At 38.4% G+C, this 18,741-nt stretch overlaps 1 protein-coding gene and 1 long non-coding RNA gene across 8 annotated transcripts; one reads left to right on the top strand and one right to left on the bottom strand.

The window, feature by feature from the left end:
- Nucleotides 1-489: 489 nt before the first annotated feature.
- LOC110877434 (E3 ubiquitin-protein ligase PRT1) lies at nucleotides 490-8,399 on the bottom strand. 4 transcript variants are annotated; one of them, XM_022125576.2, is made up of 8 exons: nucleotides 8,381-8,399; nucleotides 5,074-5,211; nucleotides 4,200-4,228; nucleotides 3,940-4,119; nucleotides 3,535-3,858; nucleotides 2,601-2,792; nucleotides 2,414-2,526; nucleotides 490-1,187 (listed from the first exon to the last, which is right to left on the bottom strand). In XM_022125576.2, exons 2-8 carry the CDS (start codon nucleotides 5,172-5,174, stop codon nucleotides 825-827), a joined length of 1,302 nt encoding a protein of 433 aa, XP_021981268.1. In that variant the 5' UTR covers nucleotides 5,175-5,211; nucleotides 8,381-8,399; the 3' UTR covers nucleotides 490-824. The 4 variants fall into 4 exon arrangements, with proteins under 4 accessions (XP_021981268.1, XP_035830580.1, XP_035830576.1 ...); XM_035974687.1 differs by lacking the exon at nucleotides 8,381-8,399 and having other exon boundaries at nucleotides 3,535-3,681; nucleotides 3,754-3,858; nucleotides 5,074-5,268; XM_035974683.1 differs by lacking the exon at nucleotides 8,381-8,399 and having other exon boundaries at nucleotides 2,414-2,511; nucleotides 5,074-5,273.
- Nucleotides 5,848-9,828, top strand: LOC110877470. 4 transcript variants are annotated; one of them, XR_002557065.2, is made up of 11 exons: nucleotides 5,848-6,186; nucleotides 6,266-6,312; nucleotides 6,402-6,531; nucleotides 6,614-6,729; nucleotides 6,832-6,995; nucleotides 7,081-7,262; nucleotides 7,332-7,873; nucleotides 8,162-8,196; nucleotides 9,148-9,314; nucleotides 9,401-9,480; nucleotides 9,594-9,828. It is a non-coding gene; the product is annotated as an uncharacterized LOC110877470 (long non-coding RNA). The 4 variants fall into 4 exon arrangements; XR_002557068.2 differs by having other exon boundaries at nucleotides 6,266-6,531; nucleotides 7,332-7,465; nucleotides 7,569-7,873; XR_002557069.2 differs by lacking the exon at nucleotides 6,266-6,312.
- Nucleotides 9,829-18,741: the final 8,913 nt, after the last annotated feature.

The raw sequence follows: 18,741 nt of genomic DNA, 5'->3' as shown, positions 1-18,741 counted from the left end.
ATTAGATGAAAATCCTTAAAAAAATCTAAGTTAGGGATTTGACAAATATGAATGCTCTTGAACATGCATAGACCGATTAACATTACATTCGAGTTGTATTTCATTACATAATCACCACTCTTTTAGACCAATTGTGGTCATACATCTTTAAATTTAACTTTATCTTTCATAAAATATCCTTTGTTTATGAAGACAGATTTCGTCGATACATTTGTTATTACGATAATCCTTGCATTTTTATGCTTCACTTTTAGAATTATCTTCACTAACTAAATGATTATTTTTTAATAACTTGATTGGACTAACCATTTGCGTTCCTAAAACCCATACCGTAAAGGTGTCAATTGTAGGAGTGTCGATCATACCGGGTTAGTCGGCTAATTTTTTCAGGCCGAACATGAGTCATATCTACTCAAGTTAAAAACATCAAGTCTAACGCGCACATTTAAAATCCATTAATCCAAATACAACCCATGTAACTCATTTGTCTAAACATAACAGCTTGGCGGTTAAATACACATACCCAAACACAACCAATCTAAATTCGTTGCGAGTACAAGTCACACAAATATACGCAAGTATTCGTTGTGAAAAAAAAAAAAAAAAAAGTCGCATCACCACCATAAATAAAATAACACCCAAACACCACTAAATACCCATCCGCATTCATGCAAAGCGATCTTTGTAGCATCGAACCATCATGTATAATCTTGCGTATACTCGTCTCACATCAACAAGCCAATAAATCCTATGTTTTAAAGATTCAACAAATTCGTGGTAAACAGATATGAAGAAATCAGATTTTGGTTCAGCTAAGAATAGTATTACAATGTTGGTCCAGAGTCCTCATTACCACCCGATGAATCATTATCGTTAACGGGACCCACCACGTCGCCTTCTGGAACGTCGCCTTCCGAATCTTCCTGATTGTCAAGGGACAGGTCAGGATCAGTGGAACCATCAGTTGGGTTTGCGAGATGATCGGGTGCATAACCTTCAGGAAAATCATAAGATAGGATCATGATAGGTTTGGGTTCTACAACCTCAAACTCATGATCCGGTTTATGCTGTTGATTGAATCTTCCAGGAAGATTAGAGGAGCTTTTGTAGCAATCTTCACATAAGTCGAAGCCGATTTTCTCGAAGCAATCTTTGCATTTGTACCGGTTGCCAATGAGTGGACACATCTGTTTAAAGAATCATTATTAATCATGGGTGTTCCATAACCGCTGAAACTTATTGAACTGCCCAAGCCGAAGCAAGACAACCGGTTTGAGATCCAAATGATAAGTTTTTGCTGTTTGACAGTTTAATGGTTCAGTTCGGATTGAACCATCAAACCGGCCGGTCTATCCAGCCACCAAACTCGGCTGGTTTGGTTGGTGGTCTCTCGAAAAAGTAGTTAGCAGTCCAGCCCATAATTTTCATCAAAACAGGGCGAAGTGGACCGTGGGCCCCAAGTATTAAACTGATAGTAACCTTTATTACCAAATCTGAATGTAATGTAACTAGTGTAAAGTTTAATTCAAACTGTTCTTGTAAAAGAAAGTATTTAAATCAATTTCAGAAAAGAAATTCAGAGGTGATAATTTCAACCCGTTCATATGAAAATAGGGTCAATTTGGGTTTGTATATTGCTATCTCATATGGGTCCGACGAGCCCCTTAAAATTGTTTTCAAATGGTTACAATCTTCTAAATCATTTTATTATTTAAAAAATCTTTCTATTTTTTACATGTTATTTATTATAAAACTTAAAAAAGTGGATAAAGTGTTGTGTTTGTTTTACCATTTATAAAAAATAGAGTTAAATGTCATTTTAGTTACTGTGGTTTGGGCCATTTTGCCAGTTTAGTCCAAAGGTTTCATTTTTCACATGTGGGTCAAAAAAGGTTTCACGTTGCCATTTTAGTCCACTGGGTTAACTTCATCCATTTTTTCTGTTAAAAAGAAGGGCAATTCGGTCATTTTATATGGCCGAATTGCCCTTCTAGTTAACAGAATTAGATATAAAATGACTGAATTGCCCTTCTCGTTAACAGAAAAAATGGATAAAGTTAACCCAATAGACTAAAATGGCAACGGTGAAACCTTTACCCATAGGCGAAAAATAAAACCTTTGGACTAAACTGGCAAAATGACCCAAACAACAGGGACTAAAATGGCATTTAACTATTAAACAAGATTAATAAATATGAAAATAAAATAATTTAATAATTATTTCAAAAATGCTATTTAGGAGATTCTAAGCATTTGAAAACACATACGACAATATTCAACCCATTTGACCCATTTAGCTAGTTGTGTCTGTTTCACCAGTTTGACCCGTTATCAATAAAACACAACGAATCAACCCAGTTTCATATGAAATTGCAACCTATAGATTTAAGTTTAGCAAATCATAAAAGATTACCCCACAGCAGTCACAACCTACTCCAAAGTGAACCTTGTGGCCTGAACTGCACAAGTGTTCATCCATAGGTACAGATGAACCTTTAGAACCTTCTGGAACTGATGTTGAATCCCCTAAAACAGAATTAGTCAGATTTTAGATCATATATATCAATGATATAATACAACTTATAAAAAGTTGAAGAAACCTGTTGATGAATTTCCTATCTCACAAGTTCTGCGTTTGTCTACTCTTGCAGAGTATTCTTCTGAAACATGCTGCTTCAAGAAAGCCTCTAGAACCAAACAGACTTTTGGGAACCCATTTGGATGCATGCTTCGACACACGGGGCATCGACATGGCTCCTTGTTTGAAGTGACAATACATGCTTCACAGAATACTGTAAGAGAAAAATGCAACGTTTTGTTATTTTAGTGATTCTATACCATCGCAAAAATGGCGGCTCGGGCGGACTGAGCTCGGGTCAAAACGGTTAATTATTGGTCGGGATGGATTGACCGCTAAACCTTTTTGTCCATTTTTCCAATTTACATATATTTAAGAGTAAAATGCCATTTTCGTCCCTAAGGTTTTGCCAGTTTTGCGACTTTCGTCCAAAGGTTTGTTTATTTCGCATCTAGATCCAAAAGGTTTGAAATCTTGCCATTTTCATCCGGCTCGTTAACTCCATCCATTTTTCTCCGTTAACATACAAGTATTCAAAATATCCTTACTAAATAAAAAAAACGAAAATACCCCTGACATAACTGAGAAAAATGGATGGGAGTTAACGAGATGGATAAAAATGGCAAGATTTCAAACCTTTTGAATCCAGATGCGGAAAAACAAACCTTTGGACGAAAGTCGAAAATTTGGCCAAACCTCAGGGACAAAAATGACATTTTACTCTATATATAATGTATTAAATACTTTTACAAAAACTATATTATTAATAATAATATGTAAAATGTAAGAATATATCAATTTAAGAGGTTGAAAACATTCAAAGAACATTTTGGACAACTTTCAACCCACTTTATCCGTTTCATCCTGAAACAAAGTTTTTACATTTGGCCAATTTGACCCATTGGAGTTCAAGCTGACCCAAATCGACCCATGTGACTGAGGTTTTTGAGGCTTACCATGACCACAATTAAGCACAACAGGTTGACAGAGAAGCTCTTTACATACTGAACAGAGTAAATCATCGATCGAAATCTGCTTGTTACGTATGTCAACATGATCACTTCCAGCTGTAGTGATTTGATCACTCGAATTTGTAAGGATTCCTGTAGTAGCAGTGGTACTGTTATTTTCAGAACGAACAGGTTCCAATGGTTCTCCACCCGAACAATCTTTACCTTGTACCGTGGTATGACACTGTGATGCCATTTGTTCACCACCATGTGATACTGCTAAATAGTTTTCAAACTGCGGTGAGGATGTTCCATGGGCCTTTTCTGCATCTGCCACAAGAAAGTGATAAAATTTTGAATTTAACAAACTTGTTTAATTATATGCATTAAAAAATTGTGAATATAACATACTTGCAACTTGACTTTCCCTTATTTGATAAGCTTTAGGATACAACTTCAGCAAGACAGAGTGAAGCAGCCAACATATACTAGGAAAATGATAATACGCGTGTCGACAAACGGGGCAGTGAGATTCCTGCCAAAAGTCCATAGCTTCGAAGACGCACCAAAAACATGAAATATGGCCACAAGCTGCAATACAAGGATAAAATAATCTAAAGCATCGGCACACAAGTAGCACTTAACTTGTGGATTTAGCGATCGATTCTTACCCAATACAACTGGCTTGTAGATGAGCTCCCTGTAAAATAAAACAATTATCCACAAACAGAGATTCAAAGCTAAGTTGTTGAATAACAAGTACATATCATAAATACAATGCGGGTTAATATTAATTATGAGAGCTCATATAGTGTTTTCACCGGTAAATACATTTATTCACTTGTGAATCAAGTTCTGAACCTGAATTGCAAAAATGTTATCGCGTAAAAAAATCAACAAGTAGATCCAACAACAATAAAGTGGTTCTCATTTGAACCCGTCTATATATATAGTGTTGGATTTAAATGGGAAACATTTTATCATCGTCGGATCTGCTTGATTAAGTTAAAACCATGTTGTGGTGCATTCACTACTGACTTGTGAATACACTATAGTTTAATAGTGAACACACTAGAGTTTAATCAACTTACAAACATGTAGTGCATTCACCGTTGAATACACTACAGCTTCTAATTTACCGGTGAATACAATGCGGTTCATATAGTGTATTCACCACTGTACATATATACATATAAAACTCATATTCTATCTAATTTCTAACCAAATCTTAAACATAACAAAACGAACTTCTTATGAAAAAAGTGAAATATACTCAACCTCAACCTATATACACATAATATAATCCTCTATAAACATAGATAACTAAATGTTTAAAATAAATAATATTGATTTTAATTCAACAAACTGCCAGTTCTGATTCCTGTAATGAATTATGGAGTTCATCTATTCAAACTAAAATACACAAAATCGGCAACAAATAGTTCGCGAGGAGAAGATAAATCAAATCTAGAAATCGTAAGGCAAAATAACAACGTGTTTCGATTAAGTTACGATCGGAATAGAATATATCGAATGAGGACTTACAGGCAGACGCAACATTTGAACTCCTCCGAATATTCCTCAAGTTCGTCCTCGATAACGCCACCGTCAGCGGCGGCGGCAGGAGCATTTTCCGGGCTACTCATTGCAGCGTGGGTGGTTTGTTACTTTATTAGGAAGAAACTAGAAGCATCATATTAAGGATTTTAAGTAAGATACTATAAATAGGGTCCGCTCAACCTTTTTAATGGAAATTGTTTTATTAAAACAAGTTGTTTCAATCGTGTTACTTATATATTATGTGTGTATGTATAATTATAGTCGACAATTTTATACTCTGAATTACTTAAAAATAAATACCGGTAAAACTATGATTCATTTCACTCTTCTTGGGTCGTCCCTTTGCATACATAAAGTGCTTGTAGTCTGCTGGCTTTATGCACATAATTTGAGTCTCATAATAAACAATGATGTAAATTTAGAAAAAAAAAAAAAAGAAAAAAACATAGTGTGTGTTCTACTAAAAGCGGAAATAAAGTATAGAGTATACGATATTTGTCAATATAATATAGTTTTTATAGAATATTATATGTATAAGTTATATAATATCCTTTATTGTATATAACAATTACTTTTTGATAAAAGATAATTATTTCCATTTTTTTAGCCTTTGATAGGTTTTATTATTAATGAAATTACCTATATATTAAAATTACCTTTACCTATATATTAAAATTACTAAATGATAACAGAAGAAGTGAATGAACAGTTCATCAGGGTATTTTAGGGATTTTATACTTTAACCCTTTACACGTAGTTAGACATTTTGCCCTCCACCGCTCCCACATCAAAAAAATCTAGGTTAGAGAGATGGATAAACAGAGATAGAAGCACGACAGAGACAGAGAGAGAGAGAGGAGCGGCGGAGATGGAGGAACCGGGTCTCCCGTCGGTCACCCTCTTGGCCTTCGGTCAGACCGGTGGCGGGTTGTGGTGGTTAACTTCATATAGAAAAAGAAAAGCTGAGGAATCAAAAGGTACGGTGGTGGTTGGCGCCGGCGGTATCCGTGGGCGGAGGCCATCCTGTACTCCGAAGATGGGAACTACGATGGCGGTAGCGATATTTCTGGCGGTGGCTAGGGTTCAGTTCCGACGACGGTAAGTCTTCGGTTCCGATTGGGTTCAGGACTTGCAGACCGGTCACATTACAACTAGACTCGGTTTCAATGTTTTCCAGGTGGTCGTGTGGTTGACTGGTTGTGGTGGAAAATTCTGGCCGAAGAGGTGCCTGCCAGCGATGCATCTCCTATTTCTATTTCTGTTTTATACACATGATAACAAGGTTTCATCCTCTCACCCCAAATCCTTTTCAGTTTCTTGCGACATGGCTAGCCAATCAACGAATTCATCGGCGGCGGCAGAAGATCACCCGACGGTGTTACGTTCTAATTCGCTCAGAAGGTTTGGTAATGCCTTTCTACAACACATATTGTTCCTGAGAAGGTATAAAATGTAATAGCATCATCATATCATTAATATCTATTTCACTCATTGTAATTAACACTACTAATTTCATTTCTTCTAGGCTAGCAGTGTTACCCCAGCAGCTCCGCCTTCACAATTCGTTAGGGTTTCATACCGATAAAAGGTGTCTCTATTTATCAAGTGGATTCTACTGAATCTGTAAATGATCAACCACCGGTAAAGTTGAACCTTACTGCAGCTTTTATCAGTTCAGGCATGAAGAAAAAAGTTTTTTTTTTGGGTTAAATTTGTTTTCTTTTAACTTTTATATACATGTAGGTTGAAGAGAACCTTGATCGAGGTGCATCTTCACTGGTCCTTCATCTCACGTGTCCTCAAAACGGCAAAAGGTTTTCTTAAATCAAGATTTATATACGTTTTTTCGTTACATTGTTGAGAAGGGCAGGTTGCAGGAAGATGACGGTCGTAATTTCTTTAAGCAGGTGATAATTAAATTCTTAACATGTGCTATTGTTGTTGGTCTTTACTTATTTTAAAGTGGGCCCTACACCTTCTTAATTGAAACAGATAATTTGTGGTGTGGAGTATTGCCACTGGAACATGGTGGCTCATAGAGAACTTAAACCTGAGAACTTGCTGTTGGATTCCAAGTGCGGTGTCAAAATTGCTGATTTGGTCTAAGCAATATCATGCGTAATGGTCATTTTCTCAAAACAAGTTGTGGAAGTCCAAATTACGCTGCCCCTGAGGTATGGTTTATGATATTGAGTTTGATAAGTCAATAAGAATATATAATTCATAATCTATTTTACTCTTAGGGCTATATCTGGCGAACTGTGTGCTGGACCTGAGGTTGATGTGTGGAGCTGGGGTGTTAAATTTATATCCTTTTCTCTGTGGCACATTTCCTTTTGATGATAAAAATATTCCAAATCTCTTTAAGAAGATTAAGGTGCTTTCAAAGATAGTTTTTTACATGGAAACTTTTAAAATATTCTTTGAAAGTATGGAAACAGTTGTTAACTATTTAAAAAATATTTTGGGTTGTTGTTCAGGGTGGTATACAATGATATATACACTTCCTAGCTACTTATCACCTGGTGCAAGAGATCTAACCTCAGGGATGCTTGTGGTGGAAGGGTTTGACACCTTTTTTTGGCTTATCTCATTATCTCACCTCTTTGTCCGTATATCACTTTTTTGGATGTGTCTAGCGATGGATTTCTCTGATGATCTTGTGCTAAAAACGGTCCGATGATGGAGATGACGGAGGGTCTTGGTTCTACGATGGTAAACCGTATGTTGGTGGCTTTGGTTGTGGAAAGTGCTCCGGTTATGGTCATCTTGGTGCATCTTTGAGGTTTGCGTCACTAAACCCTAAGTCGCTAGATTTGGTGTGGCGATGGTCATAAGGAAGGACTTTTAGGCTTTTCGATACTAAGCCCTAAATCATTATATGCTTTAACAACTAATAGTTTTGGCTCAATTAGGTTTTCAGTTTCATTAAAATTTATTAGTCATTTGTTGAACAACTGGTAGTTTTCCATTGGTATGGTTCATATTTGGATGATTATTATTTTCATGGTATTGGATTAATTGTTGCAATAGTTATATGGTTAAAATCTAACAGCTGGCACTCCTATTGCAGTCATGACTTTTGGAGCTTATGCCGAGTTTGCTATGGTATGTAGATCTGGAAATATTTGATTTTTTCTCTTTTTTTATTAATAGCTATTTGAATTGTTTCGGATAAAACCAACTCCATTTGGAATTCCAAATGGAGTTGGTTTTATGAGTTTCTTTGTACCAAAGTCCAACTATACCTAGCTTTTGATTGTCTTTTGTTTGGACCATGATATGACTATACCTCAGCAGCCCAAGTCTGTATATGGCGCGATAGAGCAAAGTGCGTGATCACTGCAGAAGATAAGGATGGCGGGTGGCGGGTGGCGGGTCAAGAGTGCGTCTCTGCCGCCTGCTGGCCGTGAAAGACCACCATGCGCAACCCATATGTTGCACGCATGCGGTACCTTAATAAACGAGCCCGAGCTTCCTTTATCGAGCTCGAATTGGCTCGCAAGCCTAAACGAGCCTGAGCGCAAACTTTTTTAATAAATCATAGCACCGACTCACGAAAAACTTAATTTTTGTTATGTTATATGTGCACGTGTCAAGGTTTTAAATTTAAAACGAAATGCTAGCTTATAAGGAGTCGGTTCAAATGGGTCAAAATCCCCCCAATGTGACTTTTAATGCATAAATAATTAAACCTCCTAAATTATTATATTTGAAAAGTTAATAATATAATTTTAATCACATTTGGTATTCTAATTGCTCATTAAGAAAATTTAAACCTTTGGAGATGAAGGGTTTCAAGTCAACCTATTTACAACCTTACTTAGCACGTTTCAACATGGTACCCGAAAATCTGAAATATATATTTTGACCCAACCTATTGTGACCTGTTACCCGACCTGGAAATTTGCCAATGTGATTTCCAACCAACCTAACCTAAGACGTTTCCTACCAGTATAACAGTAATTTGACCTGTCCCTTTTGTGATCCATTACCCGACCTGTCGCTTTTCCATCTTAACTTGTATTCAATGATTGCTATTAACTTTGTGCATTTTAGGTGCCCTTGCTCGACGACGACTATGATGTCCTACCTAATTGGCAGCAACAATGATAGACTGAATAAGATGGAAATTGCTTGCTAGGAGAGGATGATGTTTCAAGTGTGTCACATTGGTCTAACCTTTCATGAACCCAAGCTTAAGCTCCACATATCTTATGTTAAAGGTTAGCCTGATTTAAATCGAATGGAAAAAGCACTAATTTCTAACATTATTAAAGGTTAGCCTGATTTAACGGTTTGCTTGAAGCAGGTTTATCATATAATTGTACCACCAACCATTTCTTTAACATTTCAGAGGACCAAACAACCTATTTTATAATAGCCAGACAGGTATCTTATTGGCTTCATTTATTTCTTTTCTTTTTGTTGATTTCTGTTTGCGCTTTTTGTGTCCACTTAAGCTCATTGATTTTAAGAGGGTTGATTGACTTTCTTTGATGCAGGAGTTGGGAAAATCTATACACTGCAGGAAGCAGTTAATTACTTGCTGGTCAGGAACAACAGTCGGCTACTTAATTTGCCTTTTTGTAGCATAGGAGATAAAATTATTCAATCATAACTAAAAGACTTTATAATTTAGTCTTGCCCAATATTATTTGTTGTATAGGCTATATGTACTATTTTACTATATCACGTCTTTAATATGAATGCTGGTGTCGGTAGACTGCCGTTACCATATCATGGTTCGCAGCGCCGCAACGCGCGCAGGTTGTACAACCTAGTTAAAAATTAAAAATTGAAAGAAATGAACAGTAACATCAATTATATATTAAAAATATAAATGAACTAATAGTAACATCACTAAGTGATGAGCAAATGGTATTAGGTACTGGTATCGGTATCAAATTTACCAAATTGGGTGTATTTTCGATACCGGTATTCACCGGTTTACCCTCAAATACTGGTGTCGTACCTATACCGACCGGTACCAAATCGTACCGTAACTGGTATATTCGGTACCTATACCCACTTTTAGGGATTTTGGTAACGGTATTTTCGGTACCGGTTGGTACCAAGCTCATCAAATCCTGTAGCAACGTAGCAATGCAAGTAATTGCACCATTTAGATTATTTTTCATACACACAGTTTGTAAAATGTATTTCATTTGAATGCGTTTTTATATACACAACAACTTATTTTGCTTTCTTTTTTGTATTTTTCTATAATTAATGAATTGTAGCCTGCAAAATTTACTTAGATATTTAGATTATTGATGAGCAAATCGTATCAAATCCTGTAATCAAATTGGTATCGTATCGGTACCAAATTTACTATACCAAATCATTTTTGGTACCAATTTGGTACCCACCTTTTGGCGTTTTCAAAATCGTTACTTTCGGTTCGACACCGGTCTAGCACCATACCTGTATTTATTGATTTTTACCTTCAAATACCATACAATATTGTACCGAGTATTTTCGGTGCCGGTATCTAATTTCGAGATTTTCCGGATCAGTACTTTCGGTGCCGTTACCAGTACCGAGCTCATCCATATTTTAACGTGTTAACACCGTAATAACTGAACTAAAAACAACCGAATTTCCAACATGTAGGACGTCTGGGTCCTATTATTATATATTATGTTATTTAAAATCGCTTTTTTAGGACGGAGTGACTATCCTTACCACGTCATTTTTATTTATGTTTTGATATTCGGTATTTCCTTGTCGTTGCTGACACGCGTTTTGCAGTCATTAGGTCCCCGTCGCAACGCGCGAGCAGAAAATCAACTAGTTCAAATAAATACAAATGTTAACTAAATCAGATCATATTATTAAAATAAAAATAGTATATTGCCCATTATCTATCAGATAACTATCTGTAATGGTTTAACTAAAAAGTAAAAAGTTTGAAACTATTCGGTTTAACTACAAAATAAAATAAAAATGAAGTGATTGGTTGCAGTTGGGGACTCCATCTCCCATTCTCCCTTCATACCTGTTGAGGAAACACTAGTTATATTTAATTATAGTACAAAGATTGGAAATGCACGAAGTGTAGGAGAGATTTATGGTCCTTGTTTCGCAAGATCAATAGTTAAGATATAGTGGTCCCTAAATTTAGAATTCACGTAACTAAGACAAGGGAAACGAGCGTGGAAAATATCTAAATAGGAAAATCCAATATTTGTGACTCATAAACCAACTTCCACTATTATTTTGAAACGAATATAATTTTTTCATATGAAAATATATTTTTTTAAAAACATCTTACTATATTAACGAGCATTTCATTCTCTTTAATTTGAGTAAGCTATTGCTATAGTTTTCTTAATTGAAAAAAATTATTTTCCAAGTTACAAGTTACGTGATTGTGTAACATTACGTGATTTTGTTCCAGTAGGTAATTACGTACCAGAACATAATCAATGAATACCTAAATCACGTACTATATGTGTAAGCAGTGCAAATTCTCCATATAACACTACATCTATAATCACGTACCAAATGATCAATGAATACCTAAATTACGTACCAGATACTCAATGTATACCTAAATCTAGAATCATGTACCATGTGTGCAAAAGCAGTAATAAATGTTCAATATAATCACAATGTGTGCAAAAGCAGTAATAAAAGTTCAATGTAACACTACATCTATAATCATGTAATGAGTTATTACAAATCTAATCACGTAATATCATAAAAACAATTAAGTTCTAATTATATTGAATGTATAATCATGTAATAAGCACAACTTTAGTAAAAAACATTATATAATAAAAACTATAATAACGTAATTACTTACTGATACATAATCATATGACATTACACTTGTTACATATGATACATGATTATAGATGTAGGGTCACACTGAGCATTTGTTATTGTCTGCACTTCTGGTACGTAATTACCTACCGAAACATAATCACGTAACTTTATAGCTTGTAAAAAAAACAATAAAAAAAAAGTTAAGAAAACTATAGCAATAGTAAGCTCAAATTAAAGAGAATAAAATAGTCGTTAATACTATGTAATTTAAAAAAAATTATCGTATGGAAAAGTTCCTACTCCCCAAACCGTGGGGAATTTTAAGAAACCATGTATGATGGATGATATTGCTCCAAAGGCCCTCATACCCAGAAGTCCAAGGATAATGTTGTGCAACGAAGGGGCCACTATGACTACGAAAGAGAGAACCTTTAACCTTCTTTTTGGCCCGTCATATAACTCAACTCATGCTCATATTCTTCCTCGTGGAGCACCCTTTCTCATGAGAATTCGGTCAGTGGGTATCTTACTGGTGTTTCGGTACGTTTCACTACTTTTGGAATTTGCTCAAAGCAATTGTTGAACATTATATCTGATGACCTTTTGTCATCCACTAAGACTCTTTGGATTGTACCCCCTACCATTTTTATCTGTATCACCACCGGATTTTCTAAGGTTTCTTCTTCGGATAAGGTTGGGAAATCTAGTGTTGCTTCACTCCAAATTCGTCTTTCCCAAGCCTCTCTGGGCTGGATTCTAGGTCTTTTGTGTGCCACAACAGGGTGTACCATCAACACTTCTATTTCTTTCCCTTTTTCATTTGTGTTCTTTCTCCTAGCCTTTATGTCTTTTATTAGATGAGATAACTCCCCCACCGCGTGTTCGATTTACTTTTTCAGTTGGAAACAATCATTTGTATCATGTCCTTTGTCCATATGAAACTCGCAGTACTTTTTGGAATTTTGTTGGGATGGTGTCTTGTTCTGAGGGTTGGAGGTTTGAACTTTAACTAGCGTTGGGTTCACTACCTCTATGATGAACCCCTTCTTTTCTCCCATCTCGGTCTCCTCTGAACTTTAAACCAAGTCTGGAATTTTGTCGACTATCCCCCGACACCGTACGGGTGGGTCTGTTACACCCCAACCAATGGCGGAATCATCGGGGCCAGTAGTTTCCATAACAATTATCATTACCAATTATCATTAACAATTATCATTACCAATTAATTTAAATTAACATGTCCCATACCATGCCTCAAAAGGTAAACTAATTATTACAGACAAAATCCAGGCAAATAGTTCTATTCCGACAACTCAGATTTTACAAAATTGCCCAATTGTTTATCTGCTTCTAGAGACTCCTGTTTTCAGATCTACAGACAACTATTTGTTGGGCTCTAGAAACTTATTCTAGCCTCGCTTTCCTAGCAGATAAGCATCCTAATTACCCGTCACATACGTTAAAATAAAAGTCAATACACATAGTGTAAAGGTGAGCATACAAGTTTGATAATAGCATATAGAGTTCGAAATAGATTACGCATAACCAGCACGTACACAGAGGAAAATGAAGCATGTTAATTATCGACACGGATCTATCGATACCAATGACTGCGGGTTGACTGCTCAAGGCAGTTCGCAATACATGATCACCACTGTAATCTATGCAAGTAATTGTCCTTAACAACCCCCGCATGAGTGGATGTTGAGTCCAAACTATAGTACAATCGTCGTTAAAGCAGGTAGACAACGTTCCATGTGTAAACATAACAAACAAGCATTCATTAAGTCACGTAATACATGCGGTAACGGTTAGCGTTTAAAATATTGCGTAGTGTGTTCGATGTGATTTCGTATAAGTAACGTATGTAACACCCAAAAGTGCTTAAAGCAAAAAGGGATCGAGTATACTCACAGCGGTTGATGGATTGAAGGGAGCGCTTGAGAGTAAAGTTAGCCTGAACAGTTCGATAGTATAACGATAAGCAACGTGTAAAACGGAAATAGGTGTCGATGGGTCAGTTAGCTGGTCGATCGGACGACAGTCCGATAGGACGGCTGACCGTGCGGTTAACAGTCCGTTCGGACAGTTGTCTGGTCGGACGGAGGTCCGATCGGATGGCTGTTCGAGTGGATTGTTTCTTCCTTTGAGTAGGATTTGTTTGTGTATGATGATTGTCTTTTGAAGTTTTTGTTGTAGTATTTGAAAACATTGAAGTATCTTTACATTTCAGGTCGGTCGATCGGACGGTCGTTCGATCGGCCGGCCACCCGATCGGCTGGTACTTCAGTGAAGAACATATCCTTAGCAAGAGGTTACTCGATCGGACAGTAGTTCGATCGGGTGGCATTTCCCCGTGCATTGAACATGTTGAAAAATCGATTAAGTATTTAAGGTCAAGTATCTCATGATCCGAAGAGTAATTCGATCGAACGACAGTCCGATCGAACAGCAGTTCGTTCAATACTCAAACTTCAAATAGGTTGATCAAGTGTGGGACCCATGTGCTATACGATCGGCTGGCCAGTCGATCGGCTGTCTGTCCGTTCGGCTGATTATCCGTTCAGACAGCAGTCCGATCGGACAGTGCCTTGTCCTGGCCGGCCTGCTCGTCTAACACTTGGTTGTTTTGATTGTTCGTTTTATCGAGGCGTTCTGATAATGAGTTAAGCAACAGAAACCTCGTCATTACTTGGTTCTCATGATCGGGCAGGAATCACCCAAAATCCGGCCAGTTAACTTTTGTGACGGTGTCCCATGTTTAACCCGAAATCGGTGAACCTCGTGGCTAGAATACAGATCTTGTGCCACATAACCACAAGAATGAGTAGTATGTCGACACAAGGCCCGATTCTATCGGTCTTAAGTGCATTGAGTGTAAAAGAGTTGAAAGAAAGTAAGAAAACCATCTTTCAATCCTTTTCTTAGTGAAAATGTTTAGATCTATGGTAGATCTTTGTTTATTTATGTGGAAGTCGGTTAGATTCAAGTTGTTCTTGAGAGATTGAGGCCAAAACATGAAGTTCTTGAAGAACACCATGATGACATCATCATTGAACACTCGAATCGTGATGATTTCACAGTTAAAAGTTAAAATCCAAAAGATAGAAAGGTGTAGAAGTGCGTGTAGATCACGAAAGTACAAGAATTAGGGCGAGAACTTACCGGAATTGAGAGAAATCTGAGAAAAGGTGAAGAAAGTGTGCTGGTCGGTCAGAGGGTTTCCAAAAGTGGAAATGATGACAATGACAGGGGTATTTATAGGCTTCCAAATGAGGAAAGTACTGGTCGATCGGCTAGGCAGCTCGATCGGACAGCCTGTCCGATCGGACAGCAGTCCGATCGGCCGGCTGGTCGATCAGCTGGTAGCCTGATCGGTCAGTTGCCTGATTCGAGTGTCCGGTGCGACGATTTTTGATATTTCGATTTTGATTACGAGTGGTACGAATGCGATAGAGTTTTCTTTTCAAATTACTTTTAACCCCAACCACTCATATCGCGCGCTGTCTCTTCTCCACTAATTATCATACTATATCTACATACAATCATCCTTGATTCGTATTCGTTTTGCGATTGTGATTCCTTTTGCGATTGAGTTCGATTGTGATTCGATTGTGATTTGATCGATTACCACACATAACATAAATAAACATGCACAAGTAACACATAAGACACACACACACGTATATTAACCACCAAAATGCGTATTTCGAGTTGCGAGCGCGATGTTGATTAGATTAGTTCGATTAGCGTTAAATTGACTTTATCTCATTGTTACTTCCTACTATTCACAGTCGTAATGCGATTCGTATGGATAAATATTCGATTAATGCGATTTAGCTAATTACTCCACATAATACAACTAACGTAAAAATTCAAAATAGGCTAATTACAGTCAAAGAAGTCAAAACAGGGATTGAACGAGGAGAGACAGTTTGCAATTAGCAATCTTTTCTCCCTTTGACTTCAATCTTGACTTTGACATTGACTTTCGAAACACGGGGTGTTACAGCCTCCCCTTGTTTAGGGAATTTCGTCCCGAAATTAGGTCGAAAGTTGTACAACACCGTGAATCTCGTTGGAGAACTTTCTCTCTCTAGACTTTCATTCTCTAGAATCAAATCCTCCCAAACAACTGCGGGTACTTCGCCTTCATGTCGCTTTCGAGTTCCCAAGTGAACTCTGCGCCTCGTTTGCCTTCCCATCGGACTTTCACAATAGGAATGCGCGAGCGTCTGAGCTGCTTGGTTTGGCGATCCATGATTTCGACAGGCTTCTCCACGAAGTGTAGTGTTTTGTTTATTTGGAGATCGTCGAGAGGTATGATCAAATCATGCTCAGCCAGGCACTTTCAGAGGTTTGACACATGGAAAGTCGGGTGAACGTTACTAAGTTCCTCCGGTAGTTCGAGTCTGTAGGCGACCTTTCCGATCCTTTCCAGAATCTTAAAAGGTCAAATATATCGAGGCGCTAGTTTCCCTTTCTTGCCGAATCTGACCACACCCTTCCAAGGTGATACCTTTAGGAGTACATAGTCGCCAACGTCAAATTCAAGGGGCTTGTGTCGTCTATCGGCGTAACTTTTCTGTCTACTTCGAGCTTTCAACAAATTATCTCGAATCTGGAGGATTTTGTCAGTCGTTTCTTGCAATAGCTCTGGACCGGTTAATTGCGAGTGACCGATCTCGTGCCATACAATAGGCGATCGACATCTTCTTCCATATAAAGCCTCGAATGGTGCCATTTGGATGCTGGTATGATAACTGTTGTTGTACGAGAATTCGACTAACGGCGGGTATTTGTTCCAATTACCACCGAAGTCTATGACACACGAACAGAGCATGTCCTCAAGTGTGCGGATCGTTCTTTCAGTCTGACCGTCGGTTTGAGGGTGGAATGCAGTACTCAGATTAAGCGTCGTACCAAGAGCTGCTTGAAATGTTTCCCACAATCGTGAGGTAAACCGAGCGTCACGGTCGGAGATGATGTCACGGGGCGTCCCATGATTACAGATGATCTCGTCGGTGTAGATTCGGGCTAATCGTTCCACCTTGTTGTCTTCTCGTATTGGTAAAAAGTGGACTGATTTGGTTAAACGATCAACAACAACCCATATGCTGTCGTGACCTGATGACGTGTGCGGAAACTTTGTTATGAAATCCATAGATATACTCTCCCACTTCCACATAGGGATCGGGGGTTGCTCGAGTAAGCCAGAGGGCCTTTGATGTTCAGCCTTGACCCTTGCACACGTCAGGCACTTCCCAACGTAGAGAGCAATATCCCTTTTCATACCCGGCCACCAGTACTTATAGCGAAGATCCTGGTACATTTTATCCGCACCGGGATGAATAGAGTATCGGGATTTGTGGGCTTCGTCCATCAAGATCTTTCGCAATTCGGTCCGCTTAGGGATCCAAATTCGGTCCAGATAGTGGAATATCCCATTCGATTTATTCACCAGTTGAGCTCCATCGTGATAGATTCGTTCCTTCTTCAGAGTGCGTTCATTAAAACAGGCATGCTGGGCTTCACGAATGAGGGTTTCGAGATCGTATTGGGCTTGGGTATCGCGAATGCTGAGCAAATAACTTTGTCTGCTGAGAGCGTCGGCAATGACATTTGCTTTGCCTGGGTAATAATGAATCTCACAGTCGTAATCGTTGAGAAGTTCTACCTATCGGTGTTGGCGCATATTAAGTTCCTTCTGATTAAGGATATGTTGGAGGCTCCTATGATCGGTGAAGATCGTACACTTGGTACCATATAGGTAGTGTCGCCAAATCTTTAATGCAGAAACAACAGCGCCTAGCTCGAGGTCATGGGTTGTATAATTCTTTTCGTGGATTTTGAGCTGACGAGACAAGACGCCTAAGCTATAACCTTCTCTCGTTGCATGAGAACACAACCAAGACCAAGGTTGGAAGCATCACAATAGACAATGAAACCGTCGTTTCCATCAGCAATGTGAGAACAGGAGCATTGCAGAGCATATGCTTGAGGGTTTGGAAAGTAGACTCTTGTTCGGGTCCCCAAACAAAAGACCTATCTTTATGCGTGAGAGCGGTAAGCGGCACAGCGATCTTGTAGAATCCTTCGATAAATCGGCGATAATAACCCGCTAGTCCGAGAAAAGAACGAACTTCAAACGGGTTCTTAGGTGTAACCCAGCTCTTAACTGCTTCAATCTTCGCGGGATCAACGTGAATACCTTGACTATTTACGATGTGACCCAAAAACTGAACCTCCCCTAGCCAAAATTCGCACTTGGAGAACTTAGCATAGAGTTGATTCCCCTGGAGTAGTTCGAGAACCAAACGTAGATGTTGCGCGTGTTCGGCTCTTGACTTAGAATAGATCAAGACATCATCGACGAACACGATGACGAAATGGTCGAGATAAGGTTTACACACGCGATTCATCAGATCCATAAAAACTGCGGGTGCGTTGGTTAGACCAAAAGGCATAACCACGAACTCATAGTGGCCGTAGCGAGTGCGAAAAGCGGTTTTGGGTATATCCTCCTCTTGAATGCGTAGCTCGTGATAGCCTGAGCGGAGATCGATCTTCGAGAAACACGTAGCACCTTGCAGCTGATCAAACAAATCGTCGATGCGAGGTAGGGGATAGCGGTTCTTGATGGTTAGTTTATTCAATTCCCGGTAGTCGATGCACATCCTGAACGACCCATCCTTCTTTTTAACGAAAAGGACTGGTGCGCCCCAAGGAGAGGTGCTCGGGCGAATAAAGCCTTTCTCAAGTAGTTCCTGGAGTTGGTTTGAGAGTTCGCGCATTTCGAACGGTGCGAGTCGGTAGGGAGCTTTGGCAACAGGGTTGGCTCCAGGAATGAGGTCTATACGGAAGTCGATATCACGACTT

This window comes from Helianthus annuus, chromosome 1 (assembly GCF_002127325.2).
Source record: "Helianthus annuus cultivar XRQ/B chromosome 1, HanXRQr2.0-SUNRISE, whole genome shotgun sequence".
Taxonomy (NCBI): domain Eukaryota; kingdom Viridiplantae; phylum Streptophyta; class Magnoliopsida; order Asterales; family Asteraceae; genus Helianthus; species Helianthus annuus.
Note: the sequence above shows the minus strand (reverse complement) of the source record. Positions and strands in the feature narration are given on the sequence as shown.